The sequence below is a fragment of the Dipodomys merriami genome, unplaced genomic scaffold, assembly GCF_024711535.1.
Source record: "Dipodomys merriami isolate MVZ:Mamm:240054 unplaced genomic scaffold, mDipMer1.0.p SCAF_2, whole genome shotgun sequence".
Classification (NCBI taxonomy): Eukaryota; Metazoa; Chordata; class Mammalia; order Rodentia; family Heteromyidae; genus Dipodomys; species Dipodomys merriami.
In genome coordinates, this window is record NW_027203381.1 from 72056516 (window position 1) to 72079139 (window position 22624).

At 39.4% G+C, this 22624-nt stretch overlaps 2 protein-coding genes across 8 annotated transcripts in view; one reads left to right on the plus strand and one right to left on the minus strand.

Moving 5' to 3' along the window:
- Nucleotides 1–22624, plus strand: part of Adcy5 (adenylate cyclase 5) — a 176260-nt gene that overhangs the window by 144909 nt on the left and 8727 nt on the right. The gene's annotated exons all lie outside the window — the stretch shown is intronic.
- The window catches only part of Sec22a (SEC22 homolog A, vesicle trafficking protein), a 54549-nt gene continuing 38957 nt past the window's right edge, over nt 7033–22624 (minus strand). For 5 of the 7 annotated variants that reach the window (XM_070030055.1, XM_070030057.1, XM_070030058.1 and 2 more), the window contains 2 exons: nt 20396–20461; nt 7033–9352 (listed from right to left, as the gene is read on the minus strand). In XM_070030055.1, the coding sequence (XP_069886156.1) occupies nt 9152–9352; nt 20396–20461 (267 nt within the window). In that variant the 3' untranslated portion in view covers nt 7033–9151. Of the gene's footprint in view, nt 9353–11274; nt 11347–20395; nt 20462–22624 lie in introns of all 7 variants that reach the window. The other 2 variants (XM_070030061.1, XM_070030059.1) reach the window with 2 other exon arrangements.

Consider the following 22624-nt stretch of genomic DNA (forward strand, 5'->3'; position numbering starts at 1 on the left):
AGTTTTGAACACCATTATGCCTGCTGATAGCAAAAAACAAGTATCAACTAACAGGCAAAGACTGGATTACAGTGTGAACTTAGCATCAAATTAGGAGCAGGGAGGCACTGGTGTACGGAAGAAGCTGAAGCTAAACACTCACCAAGGAGCCACCATTGCTCTAAGACTTTGATAATGACAAATGCAGTTATAGCTGGACAGCACTAATGCGTGCCTGTATCCTAGCCGCACAGGAAGCTGAGGGTGGGAAGTGTGCGGTGCAAGGTCAGCCCAGGCAGAAAAATCTGCAAGATTCTATCTCCAATAAATCAGCTAAAATAGGGTATAACTGAAGTGGTCTCAAAGCCCTGAGTTCAAACTCCAGTACTGCCAAAACAACAACACATTTATATAAACCTTCCCAAAAGCAAACACTGTTAATCAGGAGCCTCTTGAGCTTCCCAAAGCCCAACAACGATGTGCAGTTCATTCTGCTGCCAAGTGGGAGTCGCACTGCCCTGGCATAGACAACGATGGCAGGAACAAACACAATTTGAAAATCACAGCTTTTGCCTAGCTCAAAACAATACATGGAAGAGAGCAAATAATAGCTCACCTTCAAAACAAAGGGAGCTGGGAAGACTGGGCCATGATGACCATGGCCCTTCCACATGACACCCCAGTCACTCAGGAAAAGTATCTGGGGAGCTAGAGGGCTGGTGTTGCGTGTGGAATTATTTACTCATGGTCCTCTTTTGTTTGGGTGAACCTCACACACAGCACAGAACACTCTCCTTGGCCTCCCCAAGACCTGGAGGCAGTTGAGAGAAGGCTGCTGCATGGATGCTTGGAGATAGGCACTTGTGTTCAGGGTGCCCATTTGGCCGTTGGCAAGAACAGGGCTCACCACTTCTCAAGGTCCACAGAGTGAAGTGAGATCTAATCACTAAAAGACACGTGTCCTTCCAGATTTTCCAAAAACTCTGGGGTGGGAGGTTCTCCTTCCAGTCTGAGGGAAGGTGATATTTGCTGTCCTATTGTCCATTTTCCCTTCCCACCTACACGATCTGCTTGAGAACTCACAACATGAACACAAGAACAACGCTAAATGAGGGGCACTGCATGGCTGGTCTCCAAGATCTTTCCTACCTCTGGTATTCTCTGATCCTAAATACTCGTATAATTCTTTTTACAGTCTTCACCACATTCATGGTACAAACCTAATCAGAGATCCGAGATTTTAGAGCCAAAAGCAGAGCCCAATGCACAAATATCTGGACAAGGGGATCTATAGGACTTTCACCTTCAAACCAGCCATAAATTGCCTTGCTTTGTCTAAACAGCATCCAACAGTAGCTGTGCAGTAGCACAGCCAGGGGCTGGGAAGGGCCAGGTAGGAAATCTAGGTTTACAGAGCTACAGCGGATCTAGAGAGACAAGGAGAGGAGAGAACAATGATGGGGAAGGAACAGGGTTCCTTCAGGCTTGAGTTCAGGAGGCAACTTCCCATTCCCACTGGATTCCCAGCCCCACACGTTAGCTGCCTGTGTTGCTAGTGAGCAGAGCAGAGCCACCCCTGCACATGGTAAGAGCACATCATCCCCAGCACCTTTCATAGTGCTTGTCTATTAGGCCCATGGATTTACAGAATCTTCTCTGGAGTCCATTAGAACACAATCAGTTTCAAAATCGGCCAATTTCTAATTTAGACCTGGCTGAAATCTTACATGTGTCAGCATTTCTGGATAATCACACTTTTTTCTAGTTTTGCAAAATTCGCTTCTCCACTGTTGCTCAGCCACAGTGGCACTCCTTCCTGGCTCATGTGACTTTTGTCCCCTTAGAGGAGTGCATCTTATTTCTGGTTAATCCTTTTATAGCCATGCTCCATTTGTGCTGTTTAAGGCTGTCTTTGTCCTCACCTCCATAGTATTGTAGTTTGGAAGTTGAAGCTAGCTGCCCACTTACCCCTCACCTCTTATTGATGCACATACTTAACAGCGACCTTGACAGAGTGGTAGCTTCAGGGCAGCTGCCATTCAAGACTGATTGGTAGTTCCGAATAGTGTATTCAGAGTAAAGCATTTTGGAGCTATGATGCTAGTACCTTACTAGACAGGGCGAGATTCCCAGAGGTACCTCTGTTATTGTCTTAACATTCCAGTGTCTTGGGACCATGGAGAACAGGAAGACATAGCCTATTTCTTTCAGGTATGTGACACTGGATGACTGCATCCTGCTTCCTTAGAAGGACCAGGTTAAAGTGCAGAACATTCTGTACATTCTGCACCTGGCATACAGCAAGCATTCGGCATAAAGGAGGCATTCGGCAGCTATCTCTCACTTCCTTTCTCTTTGGAGCATCCTAGTGTTCTTGCCAGATGTCTGTACTAAAGCACCTGCTAGGGCAGGGCAAGGCTAGATCTCAGCAGGATTCTCACTTAAGTGGCTTTGGTACAGTTTTGTACAATGAGCTAGCACATTGGAGAAATTTGCAATTTAAAAGACTCTGAAGGTAGTAACAAGCAAGTACACAAGGTGGCTGGCCACAGTCACTTTCCTGGCATTTCCTGTGTCCTGCCCTGTTGGAAGCGCTTCCTATTTACTTATTCCCTGGATCCTTATTACCCCCCCCCCACACACACACACAAACACTGTACCTGAGAGGAAACTAAGCCAGAAAGGAAACTGCTTGCAAGGCTACACTGTAAAAAATTACCTCTTGTTTTTTTAGTTGTTTCAAATACAGGAACCCATAAAGAATACCGACAAAATTACTTCAAGCCAAAGAACCAATGTATTCTAGCCGTCCTACTAGGAAAAGTAAAAGTTTAGATCATATGAATCACCAATGACACTTAACTCAAGAGTTACTTCTACAAATACCAAGGGCCTATTTCCTTGCGTTCTATCGGAGCACCTGTAGTCACACACCTTTTGCCTCCATCTGTCTTGTCACTGTTCTAAATATAGGGATTTTAGCAAATTAATTTACCAAGGGCAGCTACATTTCAAAACTCAGCACAGTCGCTGGGAAGGTGGCTCAGTGGTAGAGCACTTGCCTTGCATGCCTGAGGCCCTGGGCTTGATTCCTCAGCACCACATAATCAAAAAGAAAAAAGCCAGAAGTGGCGCTGTGGCTCAAGTGGTAGAGTGTTAGCCTTGAGCTGAAGAGCTGAGGGACAGCGCCCAGGCCCAGAGTTCAGGCCCCACGACCGGACCCCCCCTTCTCCCCCCCCCAAAAAAAAACAGCACAAACCTGATGTCTTTTATTCAAAAGGTAGTGTGTATTACCTAATATACGTTAAAACAGCTTTCCATATTACACAGCTTAAAATCATTTGGTAGTTAGAAGCATAAGGTCTGAGTGAGACGTGGGTTGATATCCTGGCACCATGTCTTTAGGGCTTGTCCATGAAAGAGAAAGCCCTCAGAAATGCTTTCTGTGGGGGGAACATGCCCACTGCCATGGTGCCTGTTGTGCAGGATGCAGCGTGTATTGCTATTTCTCCTCCATGTCTGCTTCATCTAGTCTCACTGCTGCTACAATGCTAAGAACCCAGCTGTTACCAGTTACACACACACACTACGGATTTTCTTTCTGAGCTGCACTGTGGTCATAGAAAAATGAGCACTAACTTTTCAATCGAAGCCAAAATCTCAGGTCTGAACTTCACGCTACCACTGATTGATATAATAACTACACAAGCAGCTTCTTGACCCAAACCTTAGTTTCATCAAGTGAAAATGAGACAGTGTCTCCTCCACTTGAGCTACTGTGAAGACTGGCTTTCTGTGGGTACTTGGCCCATAAAAGGCACTGGAGAAACTCAAAAGTGCAAGGGCAAAATACGTTTACATGTAGACAAGTCTTTCACAACTCAGCCGTGAAGCCAAGCACTGGCACAAGGTAGGCAAGTGACTGAGGCTGAAAACAAGCCATCAGAGCCAAAGGAGAAACGGGATGTCTGAGCACATGAGCACCTGATGGTGCTCTATGTGCCTGCTGGATGATGTCTGCATGCTGTGCTGTGGGATGTGGGAGGGAAGAGAGCAAATATGAACTGTGGTTGAGGATGGGCTGAAAATACTTGTTGCTAAGGAAACAGAGGATTCATGGTACTAAGGTATTAAATTCAGGAACTGAGAACTAAGGTTGTTTCTCCTGGAGTTTCCAATGGCCCCCAATTGTGCTGATGATTCATGACACCCCAGCACTTCCAATGCACAGGACACCTGGGTGCCCACAAATCAACTGCATTCAACGTTAACAGGCAGGAGGACGTAAACCATGTGCCTTCCAACTCTATAGTCTTTCAAAGCTGTGATTTCATTTGCTAAACAAAACAAAAACGTGTGCACGCACACATACACACAAACTTGGCCACTTACAGAGATGCTGACCTAGAAGGCTGCAGCCTGCCAATACCACAGAGCTAGAACCACTGCAGCCCCAAAGCACACCTGTGAGGATGAGGCACCCTCACTTGGTGAAGAATGCAGCCAGAAGGGGGCTAATACACAGTTGACTTGGCTCTCATCCAAGCCCACTCAAAACCCTCGGAGTTGCAACCGTTCTCTTACTAATTGTTAGCAAGCGTATTATTAAAGCCAATCTCAACAAAAGACCCAATTCTGTTTTACCACAGAATTTCTAGGTAGAAAGACTGCAACTCCTTAGAGATCATGCAAAAAAAAAAACCCAAAAAACAACAAAAAAAACCCAACCACTTAAGAGGCGTGACCATAGACCATAGAATTCAGCCTTGAAGAATGACCTGTGATTTGCTGTAAGGCTAAGTGTTCAATTTGTCTACGTGGTAGATGCTTCTGAAGTAATTTTTTGTTCACCACAAACTTCACAGTAGCTCTAACTCTGGGAGTAAAGCAAATGCTTGTTAAATACTAACAAGATAAAACACACACACACACACACACACACACACACACACACACACACACACACACACACACACACACACACACACACACACACACACACACACACACACACACACACACACACACACACACACACACACACACACACACACACACACACACACACACACACACACACACACACACACACCTTGTGCTCCAGTGGAAATCTAGTGCTCAGCGTATCCTCAATCTACTTTAGTGAACCTTTGGAGTAAAGGCCATTTAGAAGACATCTAATCTCCAGAGCACACAGGTGGGAGGGTTGCCTCCTTTGGACTGTGGAAATGAAGTCTCATATGACAAAGCTCTTGCCTCTGTGGAGTCTTGGCATGCAGCAACCTAGTGGGTTTCTAGATATGACCTGACAGAAAGGGGGTCACACTTTTCCTCTCTAAATTGTTCTGTAAAAACAAAAAACAAAAAAAAAATATGTATTGTAAAGTAAACATGCTAATCCAAGAATGCATAATCATTTTACATAAAACCATAAACTTGGGTAAAAGTCCTCCATGATTTTAACCCATTTGTCTCAAATGGATTTTCAAGCTTTAACAGATACTTTTAGCTTAGGGCAAGATTTCTTACAGAAACAAGCTTCTAGTAAACAAACACACACACCTGAAAGTAATAATAGTACTACATACAACTCATACTAAGACACAACCTTAATATACAAACATTAGTCTAATCAGAAATTCTGTTCATCGTGGCACTCCAATGACCCCAAGCCCAATGAGAATTCTTACCAAAATTCATCAGGACAGATCCTCCAAAGGTATATTCTTCTCTTAAACTTCCAGGATGTTCCCAAATCACATTTTAACCCAGAGTAAGGGCAACCCTTTAATCTTTCTTTCCATTTTCCTTGGTCTTATATCCCCTTTCTGTTCATATTATCTATTTTATGTCTTTTCTTGGTATGCTGCATTCAAGTTCTTTTGGGAAAGATACCAATGTACATAAATGTGTATATTATATATGTATACATTACACAAAAATATAAGTATGTATACATATTTATACATGACAGGTGAATATTGTAATTTACTTTCATTATATAAATGAGAGTACCTTTACTCTCATGGCAGTTAAAAAGCAGTATTTTAGCATTGCCTAAATAAATAAAAATATATATAATTAAGGTAAAATATACCAGTAGCATGTCTGGAATCAATGATTTCAGAAGCCCTCACTCATTTACTTGATTTTATCAAGAATAGGCATGCTATAAGATCTAGTCACATTCAGTAGTCCCACCAGTGTAAAGAACTCAGTGCTAGGAGGTTGTAGAGTTGTACATGTAAGCTATGTAAGTCAATAAGTTCTGGTCACCTAGGACTCCTCCAGTTTAACCTGAGGGTAGCTACTAATTTCCCCACACTACAAAACTCACTGCAGGCAGGGGCGGGGGGTGGGGGTGGGGGGTGGGGGTGGGGGAGGGGGAAGAGGTGTGTGCTCTTAGGAATAAAGGTGCAATTTAAATTAAGATACCAGGGGCTGGGAAGGTGGCTCAGTGGTAGAGCGCATGCCTTGCATGCCAGAGGCCCTGGGTTCGATTCCTCAGCACCACATAAGCAAAAAGAAAAAAAGCCGGAAGTGGCGCTGTGGCTCAAGTGGTAGAGCGCAAGCCTTGAGCTGAAGAGCTGAGGGACAGCGCCCAGGCCCAGAGTTCAGGCCCCATGACCGGACAAAAAAATAAATAAATAAATTAAGATACCAGTGTCACACATGTTAAGAGGTGGAAGTGGTTCTATCTCAAAAACTTACAGACTTTTTTTTACATCCATTGCCAAAATCTTTTTTGTTTTTTTTTTGGGGGGGGGGTCTGGTTGTGGGGCCTGAACTCTGGGCCTGGGCGCTATCCCTCAGCTCTTCAGCTCAAGGCTAGTGCTCTACCACTTGAGTCACAGCGCCACTTCCGGCTTTTTTTCTTTTTGCTTATGTGATGCTGAGGAATCGAACCCAGGGCCTCAGGCATGCAAGGCAAGCGCTCTACCACTGAGCCACCTTCCCAGCCCGTTGCCAAAATCTTTTTCAGAACTTATAATTTCTTTTGACAGCAATGTAATCTCAGAGATGAAGTAATCAAATAATGAAAGAAAGCACCTGTGTATGTAAAACATTTTTTATACCTGTTTCATTCTTTACATTAAGGTGTAAACGTCCTCTTACCAAAGAAGCTGATAAGAAAAACACAAACAAAAAAAAATTAAGTTTAAAAAAATAACTGGTAAGAGGTTTGCAAGTGTTCTTGAATGAATACAAATATGAAACATTATAAATTCATCATCTAATGAGATAGTTCCTGAAAGAATCTGGAAAGACAGCTATAAAATATCAATACTCAACAAAACCACAGTTAATCAGAATGCTCCAACTTCCTGGGTTAATCGACTACTTACAAGAAAACTGTTGGAACCTTTAATTTAGAAACCCTTTCTAAATTGCACTTTTGCTTTGCTGCCTCAGTAAATGCAAACTATCAAACATAATTCAATATTGCTGAATAATTTAGAATCATATGATACCTTGGGGTATCTCAGATACACATAATTTCTATGCAGCTTTGTTACTGGTAACAAACTTGCCTTTAACAACTCCCTGATGCCATAAGCTTATTGCCTTCTTTTTGCCCTATTCTCTGAAAAGGAGGCAACAGGAAAGGTTCTAGTTAAATAGGCATTTCTAGACATGGCCACATGTCCAACAAAGCTGTTGAATGACAACTCTCCAGACTTTTACTTAATAAATATGTTCAGTAAAATAAATTACATGTAACAGGGCCCATAGGTGGGGATGATACCAAATTTTAGTACCCAATGCATTCCTTATTTGAAATCTTTAAAAAACAAAAAAGAAAAATTCTTATGAAGGTGACTTCTGAAATCAGGACAGATGGAGAATCTGATAACAGAATCATGCTATACTTCCTGTATTATTAATTGCTACTGGCTTAATAGTAATCTTTCTAAATGTTACCAGAAATTAAGTTCTCCAAAACACTGCATGCTTACCTTCCAATAATAAGCAAAGCTGCTAGGCAAGTTACCTTCTGATTTTCTTAGCACAGTCTGAGGCTGCCACAGCACAGGGCCACCTCTGGTGGCACACAGATGGGGTCAACACAAGATTTCAATAATGTTGGAGCACGGGGAAAGGGACACTCCCTCCATAATTTCCTTTTATCCTTTGATAATTCCACAGCCAGAACCTCATTTTGGTGCTGGTAACATCTCTCATTACTACAAAGAGCATGCCATGTGATCCACATGGGGGCCTTGGCAGGCATTAATATCTAGGTAGAATTTAGTAACCTTTTTTTCTGTGTTAATTTTACTTTGTAGTTATCTTTTATTTAGGGCAAGGTGATACAGGTTTGTTTTTTAACTTAGATTGGGATTTGTTTCTTCTTAAAATAACTCTAAAATTTGAAAGGTAAGTGTTAAGTCAACACTATGGTCTAGTACTCAAAATGATCCATTTGGGAAGCAATGAGTATCACCTAATAAATCATATTTTTAAAAAGCAATTTCAAAAGAAATGACAAATGTGGTCTACAAAGGAAAATATATCACTCTTCTCAATACTTGTGCTGTTCTAGAGATGATCTCACCACAGCCTTCTCCTGCCATGTCAGTGATTTCCAGAATTAGGACTAAGGCAAAAACATAAAGTAAAAGAATCAACTCCACACCACTCTAGACTTCATAATCTCTTCGTATTATAATGTGCAAATAATCTAATATTTAGCACAATTTGTTTTAAAATATAAACTTTTCCAATTTCTGCAGCATCTTATAATTTAGTCTATAGTAAAGCCTCACAAAGGCAAACTCAGGTTGTAGCATTCCTGCTTGGTCCTCAGAAAAAGTTCCATGGCTAGGTTTTGATTGAACTCTTTTGGGGAGAATTCTGGACCACCAGCCAGGTCTTCCTTCCAGCGGCATCAGCCTGTTCTTCCGCTGCAATGGCCCCGAAGAGAGATAAGGCTTTTCTTCTTCCTTCTCCTCATGATATTTTCACTGCCTGTGTTCTTCTGAAAGGAATTTTCTTAGCAGGTTTTGCATGCTCACAGGCATGCCATGCTGATTTATAAGAAATGGAAAGATGATGAGAAAGAATTCAGAGCTTCTTATTTGTTGTTATCTGTTTCATCATCACAGTGGCAGTTAAAATATGTCCGCTACTTTCCTTCCTGAAGTCAAGGCAATATATCTGAAGGACGGTATCACACATCATAGTCAGGAGCCTTGCCCTGGGCTTGCCGCAGCCAGATCTGTAGTGTAACAAATGCGCCCACAGTCACATGAAAGAACAGCTGCCAGAGGTTGCGCAGTTCATAGAGATACATGTTGCACAGACAGATTAAGCCAAAAGTCAAAAATGATTTGACATTTCGCCAGCCGGTATAGTAGACAAGTAAATAACACTGTTCAAAATATAAAAATGAAAGATGGTTAGAAGTAACATGTTAGAAACTGATATTTCTAATACACATTGTAACATATCAGAGAGTAAAAAATGAGAACAGTAAAAGGGTATTTTTCAATGAAGGATAAGATAATGTAACATAACCAAGATATTCAGCTATAAAAGTTCCACAGCTTGAAAGGAAATAGAATTTTCCTTTTGTTTTTCATTTTTCAAAAAGCATTTTTATCATATTTTAAATGGAAATATAATTGGATGACTCCCTAGACAAATCTCAAGGTGACAGGTAACCAAGATGTGTTCCTAGGATTTTAAGGGAATTTAGTCTTACCCAGAAAAGTATGAAAAGCTCTCACAAGCTGCTCAGTAAAATACACTGTACATAACCTGAGCCTGTATATTAATGAATCAATTTTTTTCTGGTCCTCCACTGAATGCAAGAAATCACATCAAGTGCAGGATTTTGGTGGGCATTTATGAAGGAATTCACTGAATGAATATGAGGGCCTACTACAAGTCAAGCATTGTTCTTTAGAAGTAAGGAGAAGAGATAAAGCCCTTTCTCACATAGAGTTTACATTCCAATGTGGAAGGATTATAAACATGCTTTGAACATATAATATAAAACAGCTATATCTTGAAAAAGATAAATGATTAAGTAGAAAAATGGGCTAGAAAATAAATAAGTACAGTAGAGAAAGTGACCCCATCAACTCTGGCATTCCAGTGTTCTTTTAAAAAAAAACAAACAACAAAAACATAACATACTATGAGCAAACTTGAAACACATGCTTATTTTGTCATTTAAGTTTGGTGATGGGTGATAGTTTTGACTGCTTTGATCACTCATTTATTCTAGTATCCTAAACAGTATTCACCACATAATAAGTGCTCGACAGAATTTACTCACTGAATAAACCATTTCATAGAAAGCATCTGTACTTCACAATCTGGCAAGTATGGAAATTGTATGTGGTCATAAGATCTAAAGAAAGATGCACAGGTCTCTGTGAAATTGCATCTTGGCTTCAGAAAAAGAGGAGGGTAAAGGAGTTTGTTCTGTTAGAGGTTTGGTTCTTATGCAAATTAGCACTTCACTTAGTTATAAAAGAATGTTTTTCCATCTAAACAAAATTAATTGAAAGCATTTATTTTATCTGAGTGACTTTTATGGTGGAATAGAAAGTTTAAAAAAAGGAGAGGAGGGTACTTTTTTAAAAAATAATTTTAGACTTGGGAGGAAAAATCACAGAAACAGCTTCTAGTATACAGTTCCAGTTTATTCTGCTCCCACTAAGGTTACCCACTTACCTAAGTATAGAATCGTCATCAGAGCAGGAAACTGGCACCAAAACAGCTCTAATGTACAGGTTGAATTCAAATTTTGACAGTGGCTAGTAGGCTCCTTTTTCTAGTCCAGAACCCCATCTAGCATGAGGTACTGCGATTAACTGTCCCCTCTAATCTCTTCAGTTACTTGTTTATGACCTGAACAGATGTATCTAGTGTTTTCTCAAGATGAGTTGAGAAATTTTGGCAAGAATTCCATAGACATGATGGGCAATATGTTATTACTGGTGATGTCATCTTTGATCACTTGATAAGGTGGGGTCTACTGAGTTTCTCCACAGTGAAATCACTGCTAATGCCTTTGAAATTAGCAAGTGTCTCCTGTGGGAGGTATCTGAGATTATCCTTAACCCACTAGGATTAATATCCATTTTTGCCTGTGGCAGCTATTACTGTGGTGCTGTTTGCCTAAAGGTGATCATTCTTTGAACTAACTGGGAATTCTGTTGTAAAAAGAGCTTTACAATATTAATTTTAAAATTAATATTTAACTGACTGATTTTAAGGACTTTCAAGAGTAATGGTCTCTACTTCACAATTTACTTTTTAATTACATGAAGAAAAAGATACCTTTGCAATGCAGAGAGATCTGTGACACCACCTTGATCAAACAAATACATGCTTCCTGGTGATTCTTCCCTCCTGAACGATGGAGAGAAGACAGACAAGCTAAAGACCCTCAAGCCCAAGGAATACCACAATGGTTACTTCCTGAGTTTCCTTTTGCCTCATGGATCTCACACTTAGCTAAAGAAGCTGGCAACTATAAATGCCACCAAATACAGAATCTTGCCATCTCTAGTAAAAGACTAGGAAAGTGGTACCTTAGCAAGACAGAAAATGTTTAGACAATAACACAGTAACTATTATACTCCAGCCAAATACCTTCAAAAATCCTGTTGCTGGGGACAGTGGTACATGATTGGACCTAGTTACTCCAGAAGCAGAGTCAGGAGGATTTCAAGTTTGAGACCACCCTGGATAAATCAGGAAGATCTTACCTCAAGATAAAGACTAGAGAAAGGCAGAATGTAGCTCAGTGAGAGTGCTTGTCTACCACGTGAGCATTGGTTTCAATACCCAGTATACCTCCCCCGCTTCCGAAAAAAAAAGCCTGTTGTCCAACCATACCCACATTATCAAAGCCAAGTGTGGAACTGTGGATGTGGAACCTAGAATGCTATAAAGAGCTCCAGACTCCCAGGATGGCTTCTAGAAGCAGTTAGGAAGCCAGGTTGTCCTTCCAAGTGGATAATGAGTTACTACCCCACCCTCTCAGGGTGATGTCAGTGGAGACCTAGTGGGATTCTGGGCATTTTTCTTCACTTGTCAATAATGGGCAATAGATTTCTCAACAGTAACAATAGTGACACAGAGACAAGAAAAACTGGAATAGCTTTCCAAAATACTGATTAAAAAAGAAAATTGGAGCTGTCAACCGAGAATGCTGCATCCAATAAAAATATCCTCTGGGAATGAAAGGGCAATAGATAAAGAATATTCTTAAACAGAAAGGAAAGCAATAAAAAGGGGCAACCTTGAATCACTGAGAAGAACATGTGGTAACCGAAAATACTGTTAAGTACATCTTGTTTCCCTTTTCTTCCTTAATTTTGTACATTGTTTTGTAGTTGATGCAAAATGATTATTATACTATCTTATGTGTTCTAAAATATACAGAGAGGAACTATTTAAGACAATGATAAATAGGGGAGGACAACAAGACATATGGGCAGGGAAGTCCTCTACATTTCACGAGGACGGATAAAACAATGAAGACTGTGAGAAGTATTTAAAGGACAACCAATTAAAATCTCCCATGTCTTTCTATAAAAATAAGAAATACTATAGATAAGCAAGTGGAATTCTGAAGAAAATGTTTCAGCAACCTACAGAAAAGCTGGAAAAACAAAATAGAAAAATTTCAACCATAGTGGAATTCATCTACAGTCCAGCAGCAAAAGAAAAGAAACTACAAATATTTAACTGCATGGAGATGGAACATATTGTTGAAAAACTAGTGGACCACTGAAGGAATATGAAGGGAAATCCGAAAATTCCTGGACCTCAATAAACAAAATACAACCTACCAGAGCTCTTGAGACACAGCAAAGACAGTGCTAAGAGGAAAATTCATAGCTATAAGCAGAAAGAGAGAGAGAGAGAGAGAGAGAGAGAGAGAGAGAGAGAGAGAGAGAGAGAGAGAACTTTCAAATAGATAGCCTAATGATATACCTCAAGCTCCCAAAAAACAAAAACAAAATAACACCAGTGAAAAATAACAAAACAAAAACAGGGCTGGGAAGGTAGCTCAGTGGTAGAGTGCTTGCCTTGCATGCATGAGGCCCTGGGTTCAATTCCTCAGCACCACATAAGCAGAAAAAGCCGGAAATGGTGCTGTGGCTCAAGTAGTAGAGCATTAACTTTGAGCTGAAGAGCTGAGGGCCAAATAGACACATGAAGAAATGTTCAACATCCCTACCCATAAAAGAAATGCAAATCAAAACAACATTGAGATATCACCTCACCCCAGTTAGAACGGCAAAAATCAAGAACTCTAACAACAACAGATGCTGGAGGGGATGTGGACAGAAAGGAACCTTACTTCATTGTTGGTGGGAATGTAAACGTGTTCAACCACTTTGGAAAGCAGTATGGAGGTTCCTCAAAAGACTTTACATAGAACTCCCCTATGACCCAGCAATCCCACTTTTGGGCATTTACCCAAATGTTTACAAACAAGACCACACTAAAGCTACCAGCACAACTATGTTTATTGCAGCATTATTTACCATAGCTAAGATATGGAACCAACCCAGATGCCCCTCAGTAGATGAATGGATCAAGAAAATGTGGTATATATACACAATGGAATTCTATGCCTCCATCAGAAAGAATGACATTGCCCCATTTGTTAAGAAATGGAAAAACTTGGAAAAAATTATATTAAGTGAAGTAAGCCAGGCCCAAAGAAACATAGGTCCCATGGTTTCCCTTATTTGTAATATCTAGTATATGTATGAGTCAAGCGGAAAAGGTCAGATAATGTGATGTCAGGAAAATGAACCCTTAGATATATATTTTAATGTTTTTTTCTTTCATGCATGTGTTTCTAACACATTTATAAGATTATCTCTTTGTTGCTTTGTATGTCCCTCCCCCACAGTATAACCCCTGCTTCCACTATACTTGATGTCAGTATAACTTGTGGAGGAGATGGGGAAAAACCAGTTGTTTAAGGATACAGGTGGACCTGTTGCAACAATGAGAAGTACAAGTTGTCATGTCCAAAACGAGCTTTACAACATCGGTGCGGGGGGGGGGGGGGGGAGGGGGAAGGGGGAGAAGGAGAAAGATTGGGATTGGGGGGGAGGGGGGAGGCTGGGAAGGGATGTGAAGGGTAAACCAAAGGAGGAGGCTGCAATGATTGGTAAGAAATGTACGCATTATCCTGCCCATGTAATTGTAACCCCTCTGTACAGTATGTTCACAAATAAAATTAAATTAAATTAGAAAAAAAAAAAGAGCTGAGGGCCAGGCCCAGAGTCAGACCCCAAAACAAACACACACAAATACAAACGGAAAAAGAAGAACAAGCCAAGTCCAAAATTAGCAGATAGAAATAATAAACAATAGAGAAAAAATTAATGGACTGGAGACAAAAAATATGCAAAGAATCGATGAAACACAAACTTGGTCTTTTTTTTGGGGGGGGGTGGATCTGGTCATGGGGCCTGAACTCTGGGCCTGGGCGCTGTTCCTCAGCTCTTCAGCTGAAGACTAGCACTCTACCACTTGAGCCACAGCGCCACTTCCGGCTTTTTTCCTTTTTGCTTATGTGGTGCTGAGGAATCGAACCCAGGGCTTCATGCATGCAAGGCAAGCGCTCTACTACTGAGCCACCTTCCCAGCCTATATCAATAAACCTATATCAATAAAATAACAAATTGATTCTAGTCAGGGGCTGGCAGCTCATGTCTGTAATCCTAGCTACTCAGAAGGCTGAGATCTGAAAATTGTATTTCAAAGACAGCCTGGGCAAAAAAAATCTCCAATTAAGCATAAAAAAAAAAAACCCCAAAAAACAGTCAAATGGAGTTATGGCTCAAGTGGTAGAGAACTAGCCTTAGGTAAAAAAGCTCAGGGACAGGACCCAGGCCCTGAGTTCAAGCCCACATCCAGGAACTGATGGAATTAATTGCCAAATTTGATCAGACTTTCAAAGAATTAGCACCACTAAACTGTTCTTAAATGAAATAAAAAGAGATGTGATATACTAAACTCATACTATAAAAAGCAAGTATTGCACTGACTTTAAAACTAGATAAGGATAATGAGAGATTAAGACAGAAACATAGAGAAAAGAAAAAAAGGAAGGAAGGAGAAGTGGAGAAGGAAGAAAATTATAGGAAAACCTCTTTGATGAACATAGATGCAAAAATTCTCAGTAAAATTCTTGTAAACTGAATTAAACCACACATTATAAAAAATCATACCCCATGAATCATATACCAAGGATGGTGTAACATACAGTCATCAGTGTAACACAAAATCAGAAACAAAGACAAAAATCACACGATCATATGACACAGAAAAAGCCTGACAAAACTTAACAACCTTTTTGATAAAAGCTCTGAAGATACTAGGAATAGAAAGAATATACCTCATGATAAAGGCCATATATGACAAGCTTATAGTCAATATCATACTAAATGTTTCTTAACGTCAGGAACAAGACAAGAGGTACCTTCTCCCCACTCCTACTTAATATAATACTGGAATTCCTAGCCAAAGCAATAAAGCAGGAAAAAGAAATAAAGGAGATTTATCCAGGGAAAAAGTCAAATTATTCTTTTTGTGGATGATATGATCCTATACTTAAAGGACACAATATTCTGCACAATCCCCTAGATGAGATAAACCCTTTGGATAATATAGCCAAAAATCAACATACAAACACCATTAGCTTTTGTTATATACCAAAAAAGAACAAGCTGAGAAAGCAATTAGGAAAATAACCCATTTCACAATAGACACACAAAAATTAAATATCTAGATACAAATTCAACCAAAAAGGTGAAAGACTTCTACAATGAGAACTAAAATCTTGAAGGAAGAAATCCACAGAGACATCAGAAGATAGGAAAATCTGATGTTTCATGGATTGGTAAAACATGAAAATAGCCATGCTACCAAAAGCAACTTACATATTCAATGAGTACTTCATTCCAGTGTCACTTTGCAGAAATCAGAAAAACAATCCAAAAACTCATATGGAAGCATGAGCAAAAAGAGCAATGCTGCAGGTCATCAAGCAATTAATGTATAAACAAAATATAGTATATCTATACTATGGAACATTACACAGCCATAAAGAAAAGGAAATCATGTTATTTGCAGAAAAATGGATCGGTTGCAGATTGTGTTGAGTGCAAGCTCAAAAAACCAGCTAGCACCTGTTGTAACTCATTTGTAAAACCTAGAATACACACATTCATTGACATATACATACATTATTATATAACATGATTATAACTATGGGACTCTTTGAGGGAATAACCAGGAACAAAGAGAGGGAAAGAGAATGACAGAGGGTGACTAATACTGAAGTACATTGTGTCTGTATATGAGGATTGCATAAGGAAATTTACTGAAAGCTGTTGAAAAGATTTAGAGAAGATGGAAAAATGACAATAAAGATGTTATTCTGATTAAAATATATACAAGTGCAAGATACCAGAGTCAAACAAAAGTGCTTAGTAAATTATTATACACCAATATTTTGGGGGATCATTAGGAGGTAATTAGGTTTTGATGAGATCATGAGAGCCTCCATAAAAGGATCAGTGCTCTTATAAGGAAGCATCAGCACCTTCTGCTACAGTGAGGTGGCAGTGTTTTACAAGCCTGGAAGAGGTCCCTACAAGAAGCACATTTGCCAACACCTTGATTTAAACTTCCTAGACTTTGGACTATGAAAAATAAACATCTATTGTTGAAGCACCCAGTTTATGATATTTTGTTACATCAGTCTGAATTAAGAGACTTACATATTGTATTGTTCCATTTATATAACATATTTAAGACACAAGGGATACTTGTAGTGATGGGAATGTTTTCTATCTCAGTATTCTAGTTGTGATGTACTATGGTTTTGTAGGGCATTCTCCCCAAGGATAATGCATGTAAAGAGCACATAGACTACTCTTACAACAATTATCTCAAAATAAACATCAAGAAAAACAATTAAGTAGGTATGCACATACATACCTTTCTGAAGCTTACTTTATAAACCACTCTATACACATATAAAGACTCCATGAGACTAAGAAGAAGAGTTACAAAATGTTAACCATGAAGAACTCTGGATAAACTAGTCTTTCAACTTGGCTGCAGTGCATGTTTTCAAAGAAACCACTGAGGGAAAGGAATAACCTGTAGTTTCTTTTCTGATACTTTGCTTTCCTATTTGAAATATTCCCTATCAAGATTACACTATCTGGACTAAGCTTGGTGCTTCTGGGAGGACTGGAATCTTGGAGAAAAAGGCAACCAGCCATTACAATGCCCTTACAGGTCTGACACAACTTAGTAAAACATACCCAAACAGCTGGAAACACAGCATGCCATATGCTAAAATGTAACTGTTACCACTCTGCTTAGCATTTTTGGAAAACAAAACAGTTTCATGCCTATCTATATGTGTTGGGGATTGTTTTGGATTTTTTTCCTTTCATTATTTTTTTCTTCTCTCAAGTATAAAACAAAAAACATCTGAGTAACACTAAGAGTTCCCTGATGGTGGAGCAGTGTTACTAGTTCTGGAATAACACAAAGGTTCAACTCAGTAAGTAGGTATGAGAACTGAACTGCAGTGAAAAATGGCCCAAATCAGATTAGTCTGGGCTTTCTATGACAATTTAATGATGCAGTGAATGTAAAAGGCTTAGCATAACATAAGAGGTCAATAATTCTGCCATTATAATTAGGCATTTAAAATTACTTTAATAAGAAAAAGCAACCAAAGCTTACACTTTACAAGAATGGCTATTCACAAAATTATTTTAAAGTTAATATTACCTCATATTATTTTAGAATCAAATAAGCACATGCATGTCAGAAGTTACAAAATTATATTTATACCTTTTATAACATTCTAAAAGTTAAAATTGGATTTATTTAGTTTAGCCTATAAAGAGTATGATATAGTGGAATGAGTCTAATATTTAAAATCCAAAGGGAATTTAGTCCTGACTCCTCCACTCTAGGGCTATGTGGTTTCAGTATAGTCCTGCAAAACTGATAGTATGACAAAATTGTAGGAAATAAAATAGAAAATTTCATAAAATTTTCCACATGGTTATGTAAAACTACATTCATTCTAATGAGACTTGTCAAATTCAAGAAAAAACTTGTGAAGATTATATTAAATGAGAAAAATCAAGAGTTTAAAAATGTGGGGTCACTGAAACTAAAATTTCTAGTCTGTATTTATGTAAAATTCAAATGTATAGATTCATCCAAATAATTTCCCAAAGACTTATACAGAATTTTAGGGAGCCTTATATTTGATCGTGAACCGTCTTTTTTTCCTAATAAGCCAGATAAAGGCATCACCTAAAGTGAAGTCAATAGGCCTTGCTTACCCTAACATGTTTTATTTTATTTATTTTTTTTGAGTGCATTTTTTTTATTGTGAAAATACTGTACAGAGTGGTTACAATTACATGGGCAAGATCATGAGTACATTTTTTATCAAGCATTGTAGCCTCCTCCTTTGTTTCCCCTTCCCATCCCTTCCCATCCTCCCCCCACCCCCCACCCAATCCTCCTCCCCCCCTCCACCAAAGTTGTAAAGTTCATTTTTCCACATAATGACTTGTATATCTCATTGTTGCAATGGATCTACCTGTATCCCTATTTAAACTATTTGTTTTTTCCCTTCCTCTCCACACATTATACCAACCTCAAATACAGTGAAAGCAGGGGTTATACCATGGGGGAGGGACATACAAAGCAACAAGGAAATAATATTATAAATGTGTTAGAAACAATCACCTGAAAGAAACATCTGAATACATATCTTAGGATTCTATGCCTCCATCAGAAAGAATGACATTGCCCATTTGCTAGGAAATGGATAGACTTGAAAAAAAATTATATTAAGTGAAGTAAGCCAGGCCCAAAGAAACTTAGGTCCCATGGTTTCCCTTATTTGCAATAACTAGTATATGTCTGAGTCAACCAGAAAAGGTCAGATAAGTTGATGTTAGGGAAATGAACCCTAACATGTTTTAACAAAACCATTCATGAGTTTAGATCACTGACACAATGAGGTCTCCCATCCCTAAAACTCTGCACCTCCTCCTGGCCTTAGGAAAGCAAGCTCCAGTCCCCATTATCACCCAGTACAGAATCTCTTCCTCCTTTAAGTCTCCTGACCATGCTATCTACAAGTGTTAGTCAGTCTTCTCAAGGGCAGTATTTTCCTTTCCTACTGCCATTACCAGTTTATGTTCTTATTACTGTCTGCCTGCTATAGTACTAGAATCACCTCCCTTACCCCTAATCTCTCTGCTCTTATAATCCATCCTATTCAGCACTACTAAGTTAAATATTTTAAAGTCATGCTTTGTCTATGTCACTCTATTCAAAAACTTTACCCAGAGAAGCCGGGCGCTGGTGGCTCACGCCTGTAATCCTAGCTACTCAGGAGGCTGAGATCTGAGGATCGTGGTTCAAAGCCAGCCCGGGCAGGAGAGACCGTGAGACTCCTATCTCTAATAAACCACCAGAAAACCGGAAGTGGCGCTGTAGCTCAAGTGGTAGAGCGCTGGCTTTGAGCTGAAGAGCTGAGGGACAGCGCCCAGGCCCAAGAGTTCAAGCCCCACGACCGACAAAAAAAAAAAAAAAAAAAAAAAAAAAAAAACTTTACCCAGAGAATAAAATCCTCAGCCTAGAGCACAAACAGAGCCTAGAAGCTGAAGGACAGTCATTAGAAAATCTAGATGCAGCCTTGATTGCCCTAAGCAGAAAAAAAATACCACCTCGGAAGCACCAACAAAAAAGGGTCAATGTTATGTTCACTATGGGGTTCTATGTTCACTCAAAATGGAAATGTAGGTTACAAATAACAACGGAGACTTAAATTAAGAAAGATAAAGAGGCCAAACACCAGTAGTAGCTTGTGCCTGTAATCAAGCTACTCAGGAAACTGAGATCTGAGGATCAATGTTTGAAGCCAGCCCAGTCTGTGAGGCTTTTTTGTCCATTCTGGGACTTGAACTCTGGGCCTGGGTGCTGTCTCTGAGCTCTTCAGCTTAAGGCTAGTGCTCTACCACTTGAGCCTCAGTGCCACTTCTTGTGTTCTGGTGGTTAATTGGAGATAAGAGTCTCAAGGATTTTCCTGCCTGGGCTGGCTTTGAAACTCGACACTCAGATCTCAGCCTCCTGAGTAGCTAGGATTACAGCCATGAGCTACCAGCACCAGAATGTGAGATTCCAAATAAAGCCAGAAGTAGAGCTCAAGTGGTAGAGCACCAACCTTAAGCACAAAAATCACAGGGGAGGAGACAACTAGGTACTGTTAATATTTATTTAAAATGCATAAATAATTATTAGACTTGGTACCTGAAACAAAAGGAACATAAAATAATGGAGACATGTTTCTTACAAATGGGAGAAAACATACCTGGTAAAGGCAAGCTGCTGTTCCAAGGAAAAATGCAATGATGTAATTAAAATCCTCACCATCACTCTGTAAAAAATGACATAGAAGATTACCTCTTTCCTGGAAGCCTATTTCCAAAAATAATACATCAGGACAGGGCATGGCAATGTTTATTCACAATTTTTTTTACAAAAAAATACAAATACAAAATAAGGGTCAAGGAATGAGAGACCAAGGAAGACTACAAGTGTTCCTGTGTCTTGTAATGCCCCATAAATTTCATTTCATCCAAAAGAAGATGAAAACCACTGGGGAAGTCAGTTCCCTTACAATACACAAACCTCCTCTTGGCACTGAAATGCACAAAGCCCAGAGGCTGATAAAGTTAATCCTGATCAGGAGGGTTTTTGCTTGACTCAAATAAAAACAGACAAACCTTACTATCTAGTAAGCACATCACTGAATTGTCCAGTAAAATAATGTGACATGATTTAAACAAAACAAAGCAAAGCAAAACTGACAAGTGAAAAGCTACTGTCCACTAGAGTGTGCTAAATGCCAATGAGAAAATTCAGGACTAATGGACCATGCCTGCTGTGCCAGAAAACACCTACACAGAGGAAACACACAGCTAGATCATGCATGGGGTGTTTCTTTGAAAACAAAAAGAAACATGCAACCACCCATGTTTTCTTACTTCTTTTTGCTTCCTAGTAAATATCTACATTCATCAACTTCTTTCAATGTATTTACCAAGTATAACAAATAAGAACACAGGCAGGAGTATTAAATGTTTTTCTTTCATGGCCCTCTTATTTATTTTAGGGGAAATTTTGTTTTTTGAGAGAGGGTCTTGCTATGTAGCCTATTACAGCTTCAACTCTCCACCTTCTTGCCTTAGCCCCTCCAGTTCTGGATTATAAGTATGTACTACTACACCTGACCTAGAAAAACCATCTTTATACAATAAAAATTTCCACATGTCACAAGAATAGCTCCCATAACTATGCCTTCAAGAGGTAGTGTACAGAGGTAATTCATTTGGTACAGATGATTAGGTGCAGAACTGTCTGCAAGACAAGGGGAGAGTGGCTTATCCTGGTGAGAAGATCTTAAAATAGGAACATTAATCTGTCTGGGGTGCTCAAGCCAGTTCTACCCCAGAGGCTGGGAAGGCCAATATGAAATCTCTCCACTTTATAATTTTAACCTTTCTGCTAGCATTTAAGTATGTTCTACTTAATTGCTGTTTTAGTCCTTTATTTTTAGATTACTTTTTTCCTGATTATAAAAACATATTCATGATGCCGGGCGCTGGTGGCTCACGCCTGTAATCCTAGCTACTCAGGAGGCTGAGATCTGAGGATCGCGGTTCAAAGCCAGCCCGGGCAGGAGAGACCGTGAGACTCCTATCTCCAATAAACCACCAGAAAACCGGAAGTGGCGCTGTAGCTCAAGTGGTAGAGCGCTCGCCTTGAGCTGAAGAGCTGAGGGACAGCGCTCAGGCCCAGAGTTCAAGCCCCACGACCGACAAAAAAAAAAAAAAAAAAAAAAAATATTCATTATAGAGAAAGTGGAAAATACTGACTATACAAAGAAATTCACATAAGAATTCATCTAGGAAAACTATTAACATTTTCGTGTATTTCCTATTGTTCTTCCTCCTCCTGTTTCTCCTCCCTCTCTTTCTCCCTCCCTCCATTCCTCCCTCTGTGTGTACATCTGAAAAGAAATGCAATGACTTATATATATGTTGCTTAGTAGTATTTCACATTACACTATAAACCTTTCCCATTAGAAAATAGTTCTTAATCACAGAATGTGTAAATGGTTGTACAAACTTTCATTGCAAAACACAGTGGAACTTAATAATTGTACCACAATTGGGTATTATTTTTCTCTTAATTTGTATTTAATTGCCTTTTAGAACATGTTAAGAGAGTATTTCTTAAAAGCCGGAAGTGGTGCTGTGGCTCAAGTGGTAGAGCGCTAGCCTTGAGCTGAAGAGCTGAGGGACAGCACCCAGGCTCAGAGTTCAGTCCCCATGACCCGACCAAAAAAAAAAAAAAGAGAGTATTTCTAGAGTAAGTCAGACCTGTATTCAAATTTTTATTTATAAGCTACATTATTTTATAATGTTTAATTTTAATTTCTTTTGAAAAATAATTACTTATGCTTTATTTATTTTTTGCCAGTTGTGGAGCATGAACTTTGGGCCTGGGCGCTGTCCCTCAGCTCTTCAGCTCAAGG